The following is a 19,918-nucleotide window of genomic DNA, read 5'->3' as shown; positions in this document are numbered from 1 at the left end:
TGTCAATGTATTTTGTATACATACCTATGCTCTATTTTTTTCCAAGTAGTCCCTAAAGGAAACTCATAACAACTGTGATAGCAACAGCTGATGTTTACTGAGTGCTTATAATGTATCAGGCACTCTGCCAAACATTAACCTAAGTATTTACTTTACTACTCATAGCCACCCTAGGAAGCATTATAAAAGACTAGTAATTGCTAAGTAGCCCAAGGACGCCCAGCAAGTGGATGGAAGGGCAGGGAAGCAGCCCGGCTGGCCCTGCTCCGTGTCCACACTGAGGCAGAGGCAGCGCCTCACTCTCCTGGCACCTCATACCGGGCCGCGCACCCCCCAGGGCGCACTCAAATGAGCAGCCAGTGAATGAATACATGACATGCTCTTTGCTCAAAAATAGAACAAAAAAACACTTTCAAGTGATACGAAAGGGGACTTTAATGTGAAAGGGGCATTTATTGCGTAGAAAGGAAAAAGCTTTAAAAGCAGATCCTTTCTTGACAATTTATGGTAACTTCTTTAATCCTAAAAAATCCACACTGTCACTGTAATACAAATTTCCCATCCCCTTTTCACCAGGCCGACTTGAAGGCTCTACCCAAGTTAACACCCAGCCAGGGACAGCAGAAGTTTTAGTGTGTCTGAAAGTGAGCTGGGGGTGAGGATCAGAAAACCAGTGCGTCAGCCCTGAAGTGTTTATTTTATGATTCAATCTAGTCCTCCTTACCCCCGCCTTTTAATATTATAAGCAATATATGCCATTATGACAGCTGTTTAGGGTGAAAGAATTCATTAAGACTATAATTATCTGATAAGACTAAGCACACTGTCTAATCCAACTTAGGGCAGATTCATCTACTTCAACTAAAAATACTGAACAGGAAAATTTAAAAAGGTGAATAATGAAATAAAAACCCTGCAGGTCCTATTTCCACTATATATTTCCCTAGTGACCTAAGGAAGGTATCATTCAAACAAAGAGTCATAGTGTGTTTTAAATTTGTATTAATAAGAGTTCCGAGTGCAAATAAACTTGATATTTAGAAAAAAAAAGTTATTCACTAAGGTTTGTTCATAAAGAAAAACTTGTTCCGTACAATCTCCAATTTTAATGCTTAATACCATAATGCTTCTAAGTCTATAACTAAATTTTAGGTTTAATTTAATAATTCTGCCTTATTGCATCTGGTTAAAAAGACTAGAAAACATCAGGTAGAAAAAAGCAAGAGACTAAGTAAAATGACCTGAATATAAAACTTTACTAAAGGCCTTTTTACAAAAGCCTTTAGAACAAAAAAACCCTAAAAATTAGAATACTTTTGGCTGAAAAATTAGCAGCTATGAACAAAATTAACATTACATAAGAATATTTTATCAAGAACTGCACTGCAATAATATTGTGGTTTACATATATTAGAATGATTTATAATATACTAAATGCTTATGTATATCAGTCATAGAAAACTCTTTATTAAAAAATTTTTAATATAGTTTAGCACTTTTGAGAGATTCAGTTCCCAGTAAATAACAGGAACACAATTTAGAAGATGCTAGGTGGTAACATCTTTTAATTAGAGACCTAACCAGGTCAGTCTTGTCAAAGAATTATGAAATTATATTCAATAATAAGCATTTATAAGAACTCAAGATAAAACAGTAACTCTAGTCCCCTCATCAGTATTTATGCTTGGCATGAGGAATCATACTATGAGCAAATATGAAGTAAATTCTTGAAAACAACAGTTCACTTTAGAATAAGTGCCAATCAACATTTATTTATTCTTCCCCTGATGCACTATTTCCACCACTCTTCATCTGAACTGTGTTTTCTCCTTGGTTGGTGGTGTATTACTGTTTCTTAAAGACCAATCGTGCCCAGCTAAGCCAAGGTCATCAACTCCTTTGCAGCTGAAGTGAGCTACAAACAGCAAAAGACCAAACACTTTTCAACAGAAAATCAACCACCCTACTCAGCAAGGCAGGAGCCCCATCTCTAAAACAATTTTAACCAAGGTTGCTTTAAAATTAGCCCTGTAAGTCCAATAGTATCACACTATCGTTGTCTCTTTGGTTTGACAGTAAGTTCAAATCTTAAAAGTATGTATTAAAATTTCCTAGTTACGTTACTCTGGAAACATAATTGAGTTGAAAATCTTGCTATTTTGGGATTGAATTTCTTCTATTCCGTGTATTTGGTATGAACTCTCACATCTAGTCACTGAGATATAAAAAGCGTAGGAGATCAAGAAAACGAATTACTGATTACACTGCACCCAAGCCTCTGGGAGCCATGACAGGGAACTGTCCACCCAAACAAACATCTTCTGAATTCAACCTAATGTATTAGCACAGTTGTAGGTAAGTGATTTAACGAGACTCTGTAATTGGGAAATGAGTAGCATTTAACTGTGGTTACTTCCAGAGGAATGGGAAGTCCCCATGTTGTCACTGTTCCACTTAAGAGTACCTCAGCCTTGCCACACTTCCCAACAGAGCCTCTCACTCTTCCATTCGACAATCAGCAGGAAGACTGTATTTAGCTCAGAGAGGATAGGGCCAAAAATAAATAAATAAATAGGGATAAAATAGAAAATGAATACGTACACCAATGGAGTAAAACTCCCCACTGAGCTGATTCAGAGGTAAAACCTATTTGTAAAAAGAAAGTAAGATGCATCTCTATTTTCGGTTTCAGTCAAAAGAGCATGCTTCATTCTTGGCAAACTAGCTACGTGGTGTGATATGATCTACTTTTTATTTCCGCTGTTATTTATACTTTAAAAACTATTGCTTAATAAGGACTTCTTAATATTTATTTAAAAGTCTGTTTATAATACTGTATTAAAACATTTTAACATTTACAATTGGAAAAAATATATACTCTAGTCAGTCATCTCAGTACTACTTCTTCAATTTCATCTTCTACAGAATCAGCTGCTTTTACTGCTGGTTTATTGTTTGCATGTTTTAACTGGTGTCTATTTGGATTAAAACTTTTTCCTTCGCTGAAGAAAAAGTCATCATCATCGTCAACATATTCCCTGCCCCTGCTGCTTTTATCCCCAGGGAGAAAATTTAGAGGGTCAGAGTCTCTACTGGTCGCAGCCAGAGAATTTGGGTCACTGTTTTTAGAGGAAATGCCGCTGCCGCCACTGGCACCAAAGAGCTGTTCCATCAGATTAGCTTTTTTCTCTTTTCTTGTAATTAAATCGACACTGTCTTTACTAAATTTCTCTATATTGTTTCTTTGGAAATCCAAAAGGCTACTTTTTTGGCTAACTGGATTTGACTTCCCTAATGTCTTCGCAAATGAAGGCACATAGCTACCAAATGCAAGCTCATCTGGAGAGGATGGTTTTCTGATACTGCCCGGATTCTGACCATCTCCTTTTGTACTGAAAAGACTGATGTCTTGCAAATGATGCCCATTAAATAATCTCTCTGGGGATTCAAAGAATGTGTGTGTTTTGGGGTTTCTCTCTGGGGAGCGCAGTTTTGATTCCAAATCAGGAAGCAATGGCAGAGAAGGATATTTTAGGTTCCGAGGACCTTGGGATTCTCTGCTGATTTCCTTCAGTTTAGCAAGTAGCATTTCTCTCTTTAGCCTTTCTTTTTCCTCTTCTTCCAATTTATCAGGATTCTGAATTTGGTACGTTTCCATTTGGTATCTTCCAGTTTCCAACACTGGCTTTTCTTCTCTCTCCAACAAAGATGTCTTTTCCTTTTGCTTTTTAGCAAGTTCTTCTCTTTCCCGCTCTGTATAAAATCACATTTTAAAAATGGGATTTTATAGTAGTATTTTCAAATAAGAAAAAACTCTCATCTTTTACAAAACAATAGCTTTATCTAATTTGTGTATGATCAGTACAGTGAGGGTGGACACCATAAATTTCATTTTTATACTTGATAATCAGGGTTTAAAAAAATAATATCTACTTAATATATATTTAAGATGCACAATTATAGAAAAAATTTTGTTCTTCAAGTTAGGGGTGAGGAAGAAGGTTCTCTGCCTACTTTTTATACCTAATAGTGTGCTGTACACTGAATGGAGGATGGTGGGATGGGTGGAGCAAAGACTTTAAATTTAAAAATAAATTGAACCTTTGGATGTCATACCCTGAGAAGAGGATACAACATCATTTATGTAGTGTTCTGACAGAAGATGCAATAACCTAAATTTAATTAACAGAAAACTTCAGATAAACCCCAAACAAGAAACATTTTATTTAAAAAATGGGTCGGTGTTCATGAAAAATGTTAATCTCACAAAATATTTTTAAAAGGCTGAGAAGCTGTTTTAGATGAAAGGATACTGAAAAGATATGAGAACTAAATGCAATTCATGATCACATCCTAAAGGGAAGAAAATGCTATAAAGGACAATACTGTGTCAACTGACAAAACTGTACTGTGGATGGCAGATTGGAGAAATGGGCTGTATCAAAGTTAAATTTCCTGAAGTTAAACTATAGTGGAATGATTGATAAAAGAGAATGTCCTTATTTTGGAAAAATACATATGAAAGTATTTTAGGATATGGGATATGGCCATGAAGTATACAACTTACTCTTAAGTGGTTCTCTGGCTATTATTGCCACTTTACTATAACTTTGAAAGGATTTCTAAATGAAAAAACTAAAAATATTAAACATGTAAGAACACTACACATTTGGTAACTTTAGTAAATGGCACATATTCTCACTGATAATCAGATCATTCCACACAGACTCCAGGAAAAAAAAACATCAGTCAAAAATGACAAAGAAGTGGTAGTCTTCTGTTACTTTATTCCTTTTCCTGGTTCCTAGACAGAGATGACCATAATACCTATTTTCTACTCTATAGTTTAACATGTGCAAGTGTCTTCCTTTGTGGTTTAGCCAACAGTGATATAAATGTGGCTTCTATTTCAACTGTTAAGATTGTTTTAAACACACACACAAAAGTGTACATACTCTAAGCAACAATTAGGTCATGATTTTTTGTTAACTTTAAGGGAAAAACAGTATTTCTCTGTAAGCAGCTAATACATAATTAATAAAATACATGCAAAGGATTAGAGTCTGGGATCCTTCTCGCTTATACCTTTAAGACATGTTATCCAAATGGAAATGAATTTATTCCTGAACTTCATTTCCAGTATCTGAAACTATGTGAATTGGTTCACTAAAATTCCACATTAATGGTTGAATATGTTAAAGATTTATATATTAAAACCAAAGAAAAATTATAGGAATATATTCAAGGCCTCACAATTCCCTGATTTTAATGTTTGGGCTGGTCTACAGACTAGACAGTCTCAAGGTCAAGCCAATAAACAGGGTTGTCTTTCAGCTATCTCTTCATCAAGCTTTAGTTAATACACAAAGAATTTTTTTCCCCTTTCAACTGAATTCTACTTCATCTGAATTTTCTGAAGGTAACTTGTTTCTATCCCCTAATCCCAAATAGAAACTGACTTACAGTCTTCATTCTTTTTCTTTCCTTAGTAACTTCATTCAAATATTTGTGACTGCTTGATAGACTCCCCCCACCACTGTATCAACCTTTTCTTGTTCTGTATAACCAATTCACTGTTCAGGGGATATTAACCCTTTCTTTTCCAAGGGATGCTGACTTATCACTTGCTTAAACTCTTTCTTACCATCCTCCAGCTTCTCAGCCTCCTGTTTCACAGCATGGAGTCCTTGATCTTTAACAAATTTGTCTTCTCTTTCCACAACTGGGTTTAGAATCCCTGCTTCTTCATGATCATCTCTCTCTTGAGATTCCAGATCCTATTATACATTTTTTTTAAATGCAAGTTCACGTGCAGGAAAAGGGGGGAAAAGCAATTTAAATATCATAGATTTATCTCCCATTAAGCACAATCCCAACTGTTAGAAATTAAAGCAAATTTTCCATTTCTAAAGCAGCAAGCTACAAGTTACCACCTTTGAAAGATTTTCCAAAGCACACAAGATTATTTCTTACTTTAGTTAAAATTTTTAAAGAGGCATTTGGAAAACATATCAGAACTAATATAATGGAAGCAAAACCAATACCCTACATAAAATTCTGAAGAGACAAGTATCAGGAAGTATCCTTACTGGGCTTCCTTGGTGGCACAGTGGTTAAGAATCCACCAGCCAATGCAGGGGACACGGGTTTGAGCCCTGGTCTGGGAGGATCTCACATGCCGCAGAGCAACTAGGCCTGTGCACCACAGCTACTGAGCCTGCACTCTAGAGCCCACGAGCCACAACTACTGAAGCCCACGCTCCTAGAGCCCATGCTCCACACAAGAGAAGACACTGCAATGAGAAGCCTGCGACTGCAACAAAGAGTAGCCCCCGCTCGCTGCAACTAGAGAAAGCCCACACGCAGCAACGAAGACCCAACACAGCCAAAAATAAATAAATGTTTATTAAAAAAAAAGAGAGGTATCCTTACTTTGCATATTTCACAACAAAATCTGATGAATTCAGTTAACCAATATAGGCTATTCATCAACTATTAAAGGCCAAGTGATATGGTGTTGAGCTGTAACACCGGCAGTGACAATGGCATAGAATCTTTCAAGTTTATACTATGCCCAAGGTCTCCAACTAATAAATCTTATAATATTTAAATCAAATAAAAATGTAAACTTAAAATTTATTGTTTCTTATGGTCCCTTTCACGTGTGTGTGTAATTTTTCTTAATAAAAGTAAAATTTATTACTAGTGGATTTGTAGAGAATTGTCTCCTAGTATCCATTTTCCCCTTCTTCCTTTTTGTTACAGAATCCCTTAAGTTTTACCAGAGCACAGGGCTGCCTAACTGGAGACCACATTTGCTAGCCTCCCCTTCAGCTAGACAGGACCAATGGAATGTGAGTGGAAGTATGTATGCAACTTCTGATCACATTTATAAAAACAAAAGCTGCTTGCCCTCCACTTCCTCATTCCTCCTTCTCCCAGGTATGATAAGACAATTGCAACCACACAGATGCAGATGCATACTTTTTGATTAAAAAACAATAAGATAGAGAATGGCTACCATGGAACAAAGATGTCTACCTATCCTGGGGACTACCCACTGACCTTCAGTTTATTACAAGAGAAAGAATCTTATCTCTTGCTTGAGCCACTGTATTCTGGGTCTCTTTCCAATAGCAACAGCCTATACTTTTACTAACAGAGCTCCCATTTGCTGGGACCCCTTAAAGTGACAGGATTAGTCTTAAGAGCTTTATAAACTTCATGATTAGTTATTACTACAAACCTGAAGGGTAACACACCCTTGTTTTATAGATTAGGAAACTGAGGCTCCAACAAGTCACACAAGTCACTAAAATGTTAGAACTGTAATTTAATTAAAACGCAGTGCTAACTCCAGGGCTATATCCTCTTTCACTATATCAGGTTGCTGCTGCTGCTTCTGCTGAATCTTATAACGGGCAAATTTTTTAACCCTTCTAAAGTTAAGAATTACTTTGCTATTCCACACTTTGCCTTTTCAAAAAAAAAAAAAATCTAGTCTCAAGGATTTGTAAATATAGGAGGAATCACACTTAGCAGATACAGCTAACTTATCTAAATTGTAAAACAAAAACAAAATAAAGGAAAAAAAAAAAAAACCTAGAGTACACACAGAAATCAATTCAGTCCACACACAGGAAGTGATCTCAGGATCCCTGGGATACTTACAAGTGGTATCAAAAATATAGCATTATATGAAATATGCAGGATCCCTCGTATATTGTTTTCTTTAGAGTTTCAACTGTAAACACTAAAGATAAAACCCTATTAGAGAAAAGGACCTTCCAGTACTCAATATGAGTCCTTTTAAATGAAGATGCAACACAGACCTCCTGAATTCCACTCTAATTTGAATGAGATAAAGTCAGATTCCACTGCAATTACTTTGCTCGACATTCAGCTAAACTATAAAATTCTCTTACATAGGAGGCCAAAAAAATTAAATGTAGTCAAATTCTAACAAATCATTTGAAAGCTACTATAACTTGCTATTAAACATAAAAGCCAGAAGGATTTTTAGAGACTATCTGGTAAGAGACATAAAAGGTAAGAAACTTAGAAAATTTTCTTTTCTTCTTCCTCCAACCTAGAAAGTACAATTGACATTTCTGAAGCATCTGAAAGATACAGTGGTAACGCAAAGGAGTTTAATAAAATGCACAGATGTTACCTCTTTCCCTGTAAAAGGCTAGCTGCACATTTATACAGCTATGGCACTAGCTTCATTGCTGAAATTTTTAAATGTTTGATATTGTGCATTTAGGAATAACTTCAAACCTAGAGTTTAGTACCTAATCATATTGCTAAACTCACCAAAGAAAGACGTTCAGGTTCTTTCCATTTGTTTTCATAACACATAACTGTTTGTGGTGTTATAGGATATTCCTCCAGCTCGAAGTCTTCACTGGTTTGTACTTCTTTTGTACACTGGTTTGTAAAATCACTCTGGCATGCAGCTACCATGAAAATTATAAAAGAATTTTTCCAATCATATTGAACAGTGCTAAGATATATGGAATTCAACTGGTATATCTTCACCCTCTAAATGAGAAAATGCACGTTTCTCAGCTCCATGACTACTCACTATTACTGTTTTTATTTCTAGGATTTACTGGCAATTTTGTCATTTGAGGACAACTCTGAGGGATAAATCTATTAAACTTTTACAAAGTTTATGTTTTTAACTTTTTGCAAACCAGAGAAGAAGGAAATTACACTTTTGTTTTTTAAAAAAGTAAGAATATGCATAAAAATAGCAAAGTATTTATATGAGTGAAATGAAATGACAGCTGGGATTTGCTTTAAAATACTCTAGAAAAAAAGTAGAAAAAATAGGTGAAATAAAATTAGTAAAATGTATAACTGTTAAAGGTGGTGATACATAAATAAAGGTTTATCATACTATAATCTCCTGTTTAGGGTATGCTTATATTTTTTCATAAAAGTTTAGAAAAATAAGTTATAATAAGAAAAACAATTTTAATTATGTAAAACATAACTGTAATGACCTCAAGGGAAAAAACTGAGAAAGTGAAAGGATTTCTGAAAAGTACCTATAAGGAAATTTATTTCAATAAAGTTCTTTCCCTTCATCTTCCTTCTACTTCAAAATTATTTTATTATTAATAACTACAATGTTTTTCAACAATAATAACTACTATACCATTTTTTCTTGATGTAATTTCTTTTTCTTTCTTTGGAGAAGACTTTGGCAGACGATTAGAATATATGTTTTTTATGTCCAGTTCTCTCTCCTTTTCCTGAAAACAAACCCAACACAATTAAGAATGTAGAGGGGCTTCCCTGGTGGCGCAGTGGTTGAGGGTCTGCCTGCCGATGCAGGGGACACGAGTTCATGCCCCAGTCCAGGAGGGTCCCACATGCCGCGGAGTGGCTGGGCCCATAAGCCATGGCTGCTGAGCCTGCGCGTCCGGAGCCTGTGCTCCGCAACAGGAGAGGCCACAACAGGGAGAGGCCTGCGTACCACAAAAAAAAAAAAAAAAAAAAGAATGTAGAGTCTCAGTTTAAAATAAAACAAAAATCCTCATCTTTTCAACTGGTATTTTCCTTACCAAGTTGGAATATACCTAAGTTCAGCTTCCCTTTGTAACTACCAACTACAGAAAGGAATGTCTTTAGGACATTTAGGTTATGGTAGAGCAATGATTCTCCATTGGAAGTCCAATATGCACTAGCAGTCATGAAAATCAGAATGAGGCAAAATTCATTTTCTATCCACTCCTACATGATATAGTAATGTCTTCAACTGACTTCCAGGCTTAGCCACACAGACAAAGAATTTAATTAGCACCTCTCAAATGTGGGTTCCAAATTAATGGTGAGTTAAAAATTAGACCTTTTTTTTTTTTTTTGCCGTACACGGGCCTCTCACTGTTGTGGCCTCTCCCGTTGCGGAGCACAGGCTCCGTATGCACAGGCTCAGCGGCCATGGCTCATGGGCCCAGCCGCTCCACGGCATGTGAGATCCTCCCGGACCGGGGCATGAACCCGCGTCCCCTGCACCGGCAGGCGGACTCTCAACCACTGCGCCACCAGGGAAGCCCTAGACCATTTTTTAAAACACAAGTGTTCTTCACCATTTTGCAGCTATGGCTTTCTCTGAGAATTTGATTAATAAAATGAAAATTCTATGCAAGATAATGCATAAATACTTAATGTTGCACAAAATTTCAACGCATCAATGACCTCTGGATACAATTAAGAACACCTACTTTAACAGAATTAATTAATTCTAATGCTTCCTCTAAACACTGTGAAAAGGAAGGGCATTATTTGGAACATCTTTAAAAATAATCAATCATGGGGTTATCTGAGGAAGAACACTGAATTATTCAACCATGCAACACAGAAAAACTCTAGTTCCCATAACTTTCTTGCAGGATTTTATAACTTTTTTCAGTTATATCATTCCTATTAGTGTATCTAATGTCTCATTTTTGGTTATAGTGATTATATTAACAAATATTTTCTTCATAAGTGCCAAAGAAAATATTAGAATTTTGTAAATGATATTGTACCAAAGTTCCAAATATAAATGATAACAATGTTTTAAAATCGAGTCTTCATCTAATATATAACATAGGGAGAAATGATGCCATTTAAAATAAAATGCTTACCTTTAATTTGTGATATAGTTGTTGTAGCTCCTTTTGAAGAACTTTATTTTCATCATTAGCCTCATATGCCCTTTTCCTTTCAGCAAGCAACTGTCGCTGGAAACTGTTAGTACTTAGCTCAAGGTTTCTTGATAGTTCCTATGATATGTGTATAAATACATTAAAAAATAGTACTTAAAAAATAATTCAACAGTAAAATACTGCACTTAGTGTCAAAATGACATTTTTAGTGGTACTAAACAAGACATACAAATCAGGTTGGGCTTAGTGTTCATAAACATACAATAAAATGGAACATAGATTTACCAACAATTTAGTAAGATACTTCGCCTATTATTCCTCTGTTTTCCACAATGATTTGTAGATAAATTCTTAAGCAGTTGCATCAAGAGCACATGGATAGTCATTTAAGTTGGGAGCAAGAGACAGCCAAAGGATGTGATGAGAAGCACTGGCTTTTGGGAATCATTGTTTGGGCAAATAGAAACTGAGGCAGCTGTGTAAAATTACAAAGCACTATTCAAGGTGCAGAGATCATCATCCCAGTTTTTACTTATTTCAGCTCTAAAGACACATAGGATCAAAGTGAAAGGATGGAAGATGATATTTTAAGCAAACAGAAACCAGAAGAAGGTGGGCATAGTCAGATAAAATAGACTTCAAGGCAAAAAGGGTAACAAAAGACAAAGAAGGTCATTATCTAATGATAAAGTGGTCAACACATAAAGAAGACAACAATCATAACACATACACTCCTGAGACTTCCCTGGTGATCCAGTGGGTAAGACTCTGTGCTCCCAATGCAGGGGGTCCTGGTTTGATCCCTGGTCAGAGAACTAGGTCCCGCGTGCATGCCACAACTAAGAAGTCCACATGTCACAACCAAGAGTTTGCATGCCACAACTAATAAGTCCTTATGCCACAAGTAAAAGATTGCACATGCTGCAACTAAGACCCAGCACAGCAAAAATAATAAATAAATAAATAAATAAATAAATAAATAAATAAATAAATAAATAAATATTTTTCAAAAAACCACATACACTCCCAACACCCAAGCACCAAAACATATTAAGCAAATACTGATAGATCTTAAGGGAGAAATCGACAACAATACAATAATAGTAGGGGACTTCAATACCACACTATTAGCAATGGAAAGACTGTTCAGATAGAAAATCAGCAAGGAAATGTTGGAACCACACTTTAAAATAAATGGACTAACAGACATATACAGAACACTACATCCAACAGCAGCAGAATACACATTCTTTGCAAGTGCACATGGAACAGTCTCCAAGATTGATCATACTGACCACAAAACAAATCTTAGCAAATTTAAGAAGAATAAAATCATACCAACTATCTTTTCTGACCACAATGGTATGAAAACAGAAATCAACAATAAGAAAGTGAAAAGATTTATAAATATGTGGAAATTAAACAACACACTTCTAAACAACCATTAGGTCAAAACAGAAATCAAAAGGGAAATTTAAAAATTACCTCAAAAGAAATGAAAATGGAAATACAACATACCAAATCTTGTGGGATGCAGTAAAAGCTGGAAGTTTAGAGCATTAATGCATATATTAAGAAATTAGAGGGCTTCCCTGGTGGCGCAGTGGTTGAGAGTCCGCCTGCCGATGCAGGGGACACGGGTTCGTGCCCCTATCCCGGAAGATCCCACATGCCGCGCAGCGGCTGGGCCCGCGAGCCATGGCCGTGGAGCCTGTGTGTCCGGAGCCTGTGCTCCGCAACGGGAGAGGCCACAGCAGTGAGAGGCCCGCGTACAGCAAAAAAAAAAAAAAAAAAAAAAAAAAAAAAAAAAAAAAAAAAAAAAAAGAAATTAGAAAGATCTCAAATAAACAACCTAACTTTACACTTCAAGAACTCGAACAAGTTAAGCCCAAAGTTAGAAGGAAGGAAATAATAAAGATCAGAGTGGAAATAAATGAAATAGAGACCAGAAAAACAACAGAAAGGATCAATGAAACTAAGAGCTGGTTCTTTGAAAAGATAAACAAAATTGGCAAACCTTTACTTGGACTAAGGAGAAAAGAGAGAATTAGAAGTGAAAGAGGAGACATTATAGCTGAAGTACAGAAATGCACTGAATCATAAGCAACTAGTATGAAAGATTATATGCCAAAAAGCTACGTAACCTAGAAGAAATGGATACATTTTTAGAAACACACAACCTACGAAGACTGAATCAGAAAGAAACAGAAAATCTGAACAGACTAATGAGTAATGAGATTCAATCAGTAATCAAAAAACTCCCAACACGGAAAAGAAAAGATCAAGGTGGTGGAGGTAACGGGGACGTGGTGCTCACCTCCCCCCATGAACACATCAAAAATACACCTACAGGTGGAACAATTCTCACTGAAAACTAACTGGAAACTGGAAAAAGGACTGAACAACCAAGGCTGTAAGGAAAAGGTAATCACACAGGAAAGGAAGAAAAGCGATCGGGTAGGGACCTGTGCTCCTGGGAGGGAACTCAGAGGAAATAAGAAATTGCAAAGGTGGATACCCACCCCGGGGAGTGAGTGGGTCAAGCCCCGGACTGGGTGTCCCAGTCCTGGGGTCCTATGTGGAGGAGACAAGCCTCCTGGACTGCTTGGACAGATGGAAAGGCTGGAGAAGTCTGGGCTCTATTCATGAGGTGTGAGCACTGGCCTGACTCTGAAGCAGGGTGAAGAGAGGTCTGCTCTAGCAGCTGCCGGATTGCCCACAACCGCGCCACTCTGGGCCCCACTGCACCGCACTGTACCACACCTCAACACCTCCCTACCCCATAAACACAGAGAAACCATTCAGGCTCCCCTCCCCTGTGGAGCACAGTGGAGGCTGGGAACAGCAACCGGCTGTGAGGGGAAAAGGGGTCTTGCCTCTGAGGAGAGGTCTGGGTAGTTGCTGGGTTTCCCACGGCCACCTCACTGTGCACCAGTGAATGCTTTGGCTCTACTCAGTTTGGGCCGCAGTGTGGCACTGGATGTGGGACAGCCACGACCAGGGAAAAGACTCTACCATGGGTTGCATCTGAAGGAGCCACAGACACCTATACAAGCAGTGCGTTGAACCTCTGTATGTGAAAGGCCCCACTTGCTTCAGCACTCCCTACTCTGGGGCAAAGGTCTTGGTGCTGGGAGAGAGAAACACACACACACGTAAAGGGAACTGAGGCAGCATGAGCCTGACACAAAGGGCTTCTGCTTCAGCAACTTGGGATCAGACCCCACCCCTGACAGAGAGGTCGTGACAGCCACTGAACATAGAGGAAGTCCCGTCGCACACCAGGAGCCAGCTCTAGCCCCTCCATCCCCAGCCACACCCCACTACCAAGGCAAGAGCTGCCAGCACACCGTCCACATGAAACCCAGCCCTGCCACCAAAGGCACTGGGCCACTCCCTGCAAGGCCACCGGAGGCCACTGCGTCACCTTCGTTCATAGGAGCAGGGACAAGGAAAATGAAAAGGCAGAGGAACTACTGTCAAGTCAAAGAGCAAGAAAAAAACCCTGAAAAGACAATGAAATGGAAATAAACACAGGGAAGTAATTCAAAACACTGGAAATAAAAAGCTTAACTGAATTAGCTAAAAGAGTTGATCTAAACACTGAACATTTTAACAAGGAATTAGAAACATAAAAAAAAAACACCCCAGGGGCTTCCCTGGTGGCACAGTGGTTGAGAGTCCGCCTGCCGATGCAGGGGACACGGGTCCGTGCCCCGGTGTGGGAAGATCCCGCATGCCGCGGAGCGGCTGGGCCCGTGAGCCATGGCCGCCGAGCCTGCGCGTCTGGAGCCTGTGCTCCGCAACGGGAGAGGCCACGGCAGTGAGAGGCCCGCGTACCGCAAAAAAAAAACAAAAAACAAAACAAACAAACAAAAAAAAAACACCCAATCAGAAATGAAGAACTCAACAGCTGAAATAAAAAACACACTAAAAGGAATGAATAGCAGGTTAAGTAATATGGAAAAATGCATAATGGACCCGGAAGATATAATCATGGAAATCACCAAATCAGAACAGCAGAGAGAAAAACACATTTTATAAAGTGAAAGCAATCTAAGAGATCTCTCCAATAACATTAGTGTTCCAACATTTGCATTATATGGGTTCCAGAAGGAGAGAGAGAAGGGGATCAAAAACGGATTTGAAGAAATTATGGTTGAAAACTTCCCAAACCTGAAGGAGGAAACAGATAACCAGATACAGGAAGCAGAGAGGGTTCCAAACAAGATGAACCCAAACAGACCCACACCAAGACATACAATTAAAATGACAAAAGTTAAAGAGAATTCTAAAGGCAGCAAGAGAAACACAAAGCGTCATATATAAAGGAATCCCCATGAGGCTATCAGCTGATTTCTCTGCAGAAACTTTGCAGGCCAAAAGGGATAGGCATGATATATTCAAAATCCTGAAAGGGAAAACCCTGAAACCTATGATACTCTGCCCAGCAAGATTATCATTTAGAATAGGACAGATAAAGAAATTCTCAGACAAGCAAAAACTAAAAGAATTCAGCATACTAAACCTACCCTAAAGGAAATGTTGAAGGGTCTTCTCTAAATGGAAAAGAGGTAAGAATCTGTAGGAAAGCGAAAATCCTAGGAGGAAAGTCAAATACACAGTAAGGATTGAAGATCACTTAAATAAGCCAGTATGTAGATTAAAACACAAAAAAAGTATAAAAGCAACTATAACTAAAATAAACAGTTAAGCGATAATCAAGAAGATGTAGAATATGATATCAAATACACAAAATGTGGGTTACGAAGGTAAAAAATGTAGGTTCTTTTAGAATGTGTTTGAATTTAAATGATTACCAGTTTAAAACAAGTAGATATAATTATGAGTCAACATATATGAACCCCATGGTAACCACAACTGGAAAATAATAAAGTGGCAATAAGTATGTACCTATTAATAATTACTTTAAATGTCAATGGACTAAATGCTCTGATCAAAAGAATAAGGCGGCTGACTGGATTAAAAAAAAAAAAAAAGACTCTTGAATATGCTGCCTACAAGAGACTCACTTCAGAGGTGAAGACACACACAGTGTCAGAGGATGGAAAAAGATGTTTCATGTAAACAAAAATGACAAAGTGTGGGTAGCAATACTCATATCAGACAAAATCATATCAGACTTTAAAATAAAGACTACAATGAAAGACAAAGAAGGCCTTATACAATGATAAAGGGATCAATACAAGAGGGTATTACACTTGTTAACATAAACACAGCCAATACAAAAGCACCTAAACATATAATGCAAATACAGACATAAAGGGAGAAATTGACAACAATACAATAGTATGAGATGTTAACACTCCACTGACATCAAAGGACAGATCATCAAGACAGAAAATCAATAAGGCACAGAGGCCTTAAATGACACAACAGACCAGTTAGACTTAATTGATATCTACATGAGACTACATGCAAAAAAAGCAGAATACACATTCATATCAAGCACACATGGAACGTTCTCCAGTACAGATCACATACAAAGTCACAAAACAAGCCTTAACAAATTTAAGAGGACAGAAATTATTTCAAGCATCTTTTCCAACCACAGCAATATAAAACTAGAAAATCAACTACAGAAAGAAAAGTGGATAAAGAACAAACGTGGAGATTAAACAACATATTACTAAAAAAACAATGGTCACTGATGAAATCAAAGAGGAAATAGGGCTTCCCTGGTGGCGCAGTGGTTGAGAGTCTGCCTGCTGATGCAGGGGACACAGGTTCGTGCCCTGGTCCAGGAAGATCCCACATGCCGCGGAGCGGCTAGGCCTGTGAGCCATGGCCGCTGAGCCTGTGTGTCCGGAGCCTGTGCTCCGCAGTGGGAGAGGCCACAACCATGAGAGGCCCACATACCTCAAAAAAAAAAAAAGAGGAAATAAGAAAATACCTCAAGACAAATGAAAATGAAAACACAACTTTCCAAAATCTATGAGATGCAGCAAAAGCAATTCTAAGAGGGAAGTTCATAGCAATACAGGACTTCCTCAAGAGCAAGAAAAGTCTCAAATAACCTAACCTACCACCTTAAAGAATTAGAAAAAGAGCAAAGCCCAAAGTCAGCAGGAGAAGGAAATAATAAAAATCAGAGGAAATAAAGATTTAAAAAATGTAGAAAAAGATCAATGAAACCAAGAGCTGCTTTTTTTAAAAGATAAACAAAATTGATAAATGTTTAGCCAGGCTCACCAAGAAGAAAAGGGAGAGGACCCAAAAGAACAAAATAAGAAATGAAAAATGATAAATAACAACCAATACCATAGAGATACAAAAAATCGTAAGAGGACACTATGAACAGTTATATGCAAACAAACTGGACAATCTAGAGGAAATGGAGGAAACTTCTAGAAACATACAGCCTGCCAAGACTGAGTCAAGCAGTTTTTTTGTAATAAAAAAAAAACCCAGCAAACAAAAGTCCAGGACCAGATGGCTTTATGGGGAAATTCTACCAAGCATTTAAAGAACTTATACCTATCCTTCTCAAACCATTCCAAAAAACTGAAGAGGAGATAACACTGCCATATTTATTCTACAAGGGCACCATTACCCTGATGCCAAAACCAAAACAAGACACTACAATAAAAGAAAGTTACAGACCAATATCTTTGATGAATATAGATGCAAAAATCCTCAGGCAAAGTACTCACAAACTGAATCCAGCAATATGTAAAAAGGACTATACACCATGATCAAGTTGGATTTATTCCAGGGTCACAAGGATGGTTCAATATTCGAAATCAATGTGAACACCACATTAACAAAAGGAAAGATAAAAATCATATAATCATCTCAAAAGACACACAGGAAAAGCATTAGATAAAATTCAACATGCATTCATGATAAAAACTCTCAACATAATAATGGCCATTTATGACAAACCCAGAGCCAGCATACTCAATAGTGAAAAGCTGAAAGCCTTTCCACTAAATTTAGGAACAAGACAAGGATGCCCACTCATACCACTTCTATTTAACATAGTATTGGAAGTTCTAGCCACAGCAATCAGACAAGAAAAAGAAATAAAAGGCATCCAAATTGAAAGAGAAGAAGTAAAACTGCCACTATTTGCAGATGACATGATACATTACATAGAAAACCCTGAAGTCTCCACCCCAGAACTATTAGAATTAATGAATTCAGCAAAGTTGTACGATACAAGATACATAAACAAAAATACATTGCGTTTCTATACACTGATATTAAATTATCAAAAAGAGAAAGTAAAAAAAAATCCTGCTTAAAATTGCATCAAAAATAATAAAATACCTAGTAATGAACTTAACCAAAAAGGTGAAAGACCTACACTCTGAAAACTATAAAACACGAATTGAAGATAAAAAAAAGAAATGGAGAGATATCCCGTACTCTTGGACTGGAATAATTAATATTGTTAAATGGCTATACTATCCAAAGCAATCTACAGATTTAATGCAATCCATGACATTTCTCACAGAACTAGAACAAGTAGTCCTAAAATTCATATGGAACCACAAAAGACCCCAAATTGCCAAAGTAATCTTGAGAAAAAAGAACAAAGCTGGAGGTATTACCCTACGAGATTTCAGATTATATTACAAAGCTACAGTAATCAAAACAGCATGGTACTGGCATAGAAACAGACATATAAATCAGTGGAAGAGAATAGAGAGCCCAGAACTAAACCCATGCACCTATGGTCAATTAATCTATGACAAAGGAGGCAAGAATATAAGGAGAAAAGATGGTCTCTTCAATAAGTTGTGCTGGGAAAACTGGAAAGCTACATGTAAAATAATGAGATTAAAACATTTCCTTACAACATATAGAAAAATAAACTCAAATAGATTAAAGATCTAAATGTAAGACCTGAAACCACAAAACTCCTAGAAGAGAACATAGGTGGAAGCCTCTTTGACATAAATCCTAGCAATATTTTTTTTGGATCTGTCTCCTATGGTAAAAGAAATAAAAGCAAGAGTAAACAAATGAGATGTAATTAAACTTAAAAGTTTAAAACTTAGAACCCATTCCATAGGTTGTCTTTTCATTTCAACAGAAATGAAACAACCAAAACCAAACAAACAATCTGATCAAAAAATTGGCAGAATACCTGAACAGACATTTTCCTAAAGAAGACATACAGATGGCCAAGAGGCACATGAAGAGATGCTCAACATCACTAATTACTGGAGAAATGCAAATCAAAACAAAAATAAGATATTGCCTCACACTTCTCAGAATAGCTATCATCAAAAAGAATACAAATAGTAAATGTTGGCGAGGATGTGGAGAAAAGAGAACCCTTGGTGGGAATGTAACTTGCTGCAGCCACTATGGAAACCAGTATGGAGTTTCCTCAAAAAACTAAAAACAGAACTACCACATGATGCAGCAATTCCACTCCTGGGTAAATGTCCATAAACAAAACTAAAACACTAATTTAAAAAGATACATGCACCCAATGTTCATAGCAACACTTTTTACAACAGTCAAGACATGGAAACAACCCAAGTGCCCATCAACAGATGAATGAATAAAGAAGAAGTGGTATGTATATATGTATGTATGTATGTGTGTATACATGCACACACATAATGGAATATTCCTGTCATAAAAAAGAATGAAATTCTTCCAACTGCAGCCATGTGAATGGACCTAGAGGATATTATGCTCAGTGAAAGAAGTCAGACAGAGAAAGACAAATACTGTATGATACCACTTATATGTGGAATCTAAAAAACAATACAAATGAATGTATATGCAAAACAGAAACAAACTCACAGATCTAGAAAGCAAATTAGTGGTTACCAAAGGGGAAATGGAAGGGGAGAGGGGCAAATTAGGGGTACAGGATTAAGAGATATAACCTACCATGGGTAAAATAGACAACCAACAAGGACATATTATACAGCATAGAGAATTATAGCCATTATCTTATAACAACTTTTAATGGAATGTAAACTGTAAAAATACTGAATTACTATGCTGTACAACTGAAACTAATATAATATTGTAAATCAACCATACTTTAGTTTTAAAAATTTAAATTAAAAGAAACAAACAAAAAAACCTCCCAACACGGAAAACTCCATGACCACATGGTTTCACTGGAGAATTCTACCAAACATTTAAAGAATTAACACCAATCCTCCTCAAACTGTTCCAAAATATTGAGGAGAACGGAACACTTCTGAACTCAGAAATTCTAAGAAGCCAGCAATACCTTGATACCAGAATCAGATAAAGATACC

The 19,918-nt window shown here is 37.1% G+C and overlaps 1 protein-coding gene across 1 annotated transcript in view; it reads right to left on the bottom strand.

Moving 5' to 3' along the window:
• Positions 1-1,458: 1,458 nt before the first annotated feature.
• The window catches only part of LCA5 (lebercilin LCA5), a 68,937-nt gene continuing 50,477 nt past the window's right edge, over positions 1,459-19,918 (bottom strand). Inside the window, exons 4-8 of the mRNA XM_081251166.1 lie at positions 10,641-10,778; positions 9,167-9,263; positions 8,317-8,459; positions 5,645-5,777; positions 1,459-3,753 (exon numbers count right to left, since the gene is read on the bottom strand). Of these exons, the coding sequence (XP_081107292.1) occupies positions 2,888-3,753; positions 5,645-5,777; positions 8,317-8,459; positions 9,167-9,263; positions 10,641-10,778 (1,377 nt within the window). The 3' untranslated portion in view covers positions 1,459-2,887. The remainder of the gene's footprint in view (positions 3,754-5,644; positions 5,778-8,316; positions 8,460-9,166; positions 9,264-10,640; positions 10,779-19,918) is intronic.

Source organism: Mesoplodon bidens (genome assembly GCF_964165515.1).
Source record: "Mesoplodon bidens genome assembly, chromosome: 12".
In the NCBI taxonomy this organism is placed as follows: Eukaryota; Metazoa; Chordata; class Mammalia; order Artiodactyla; family Ziphiidae; genus Mesoplodon; species Mesoplodon bidens.
Note: the sequence above shows the minus strand (reverse complement) of the source record. Positions and strands in the feature narration are given on the sequence as shown.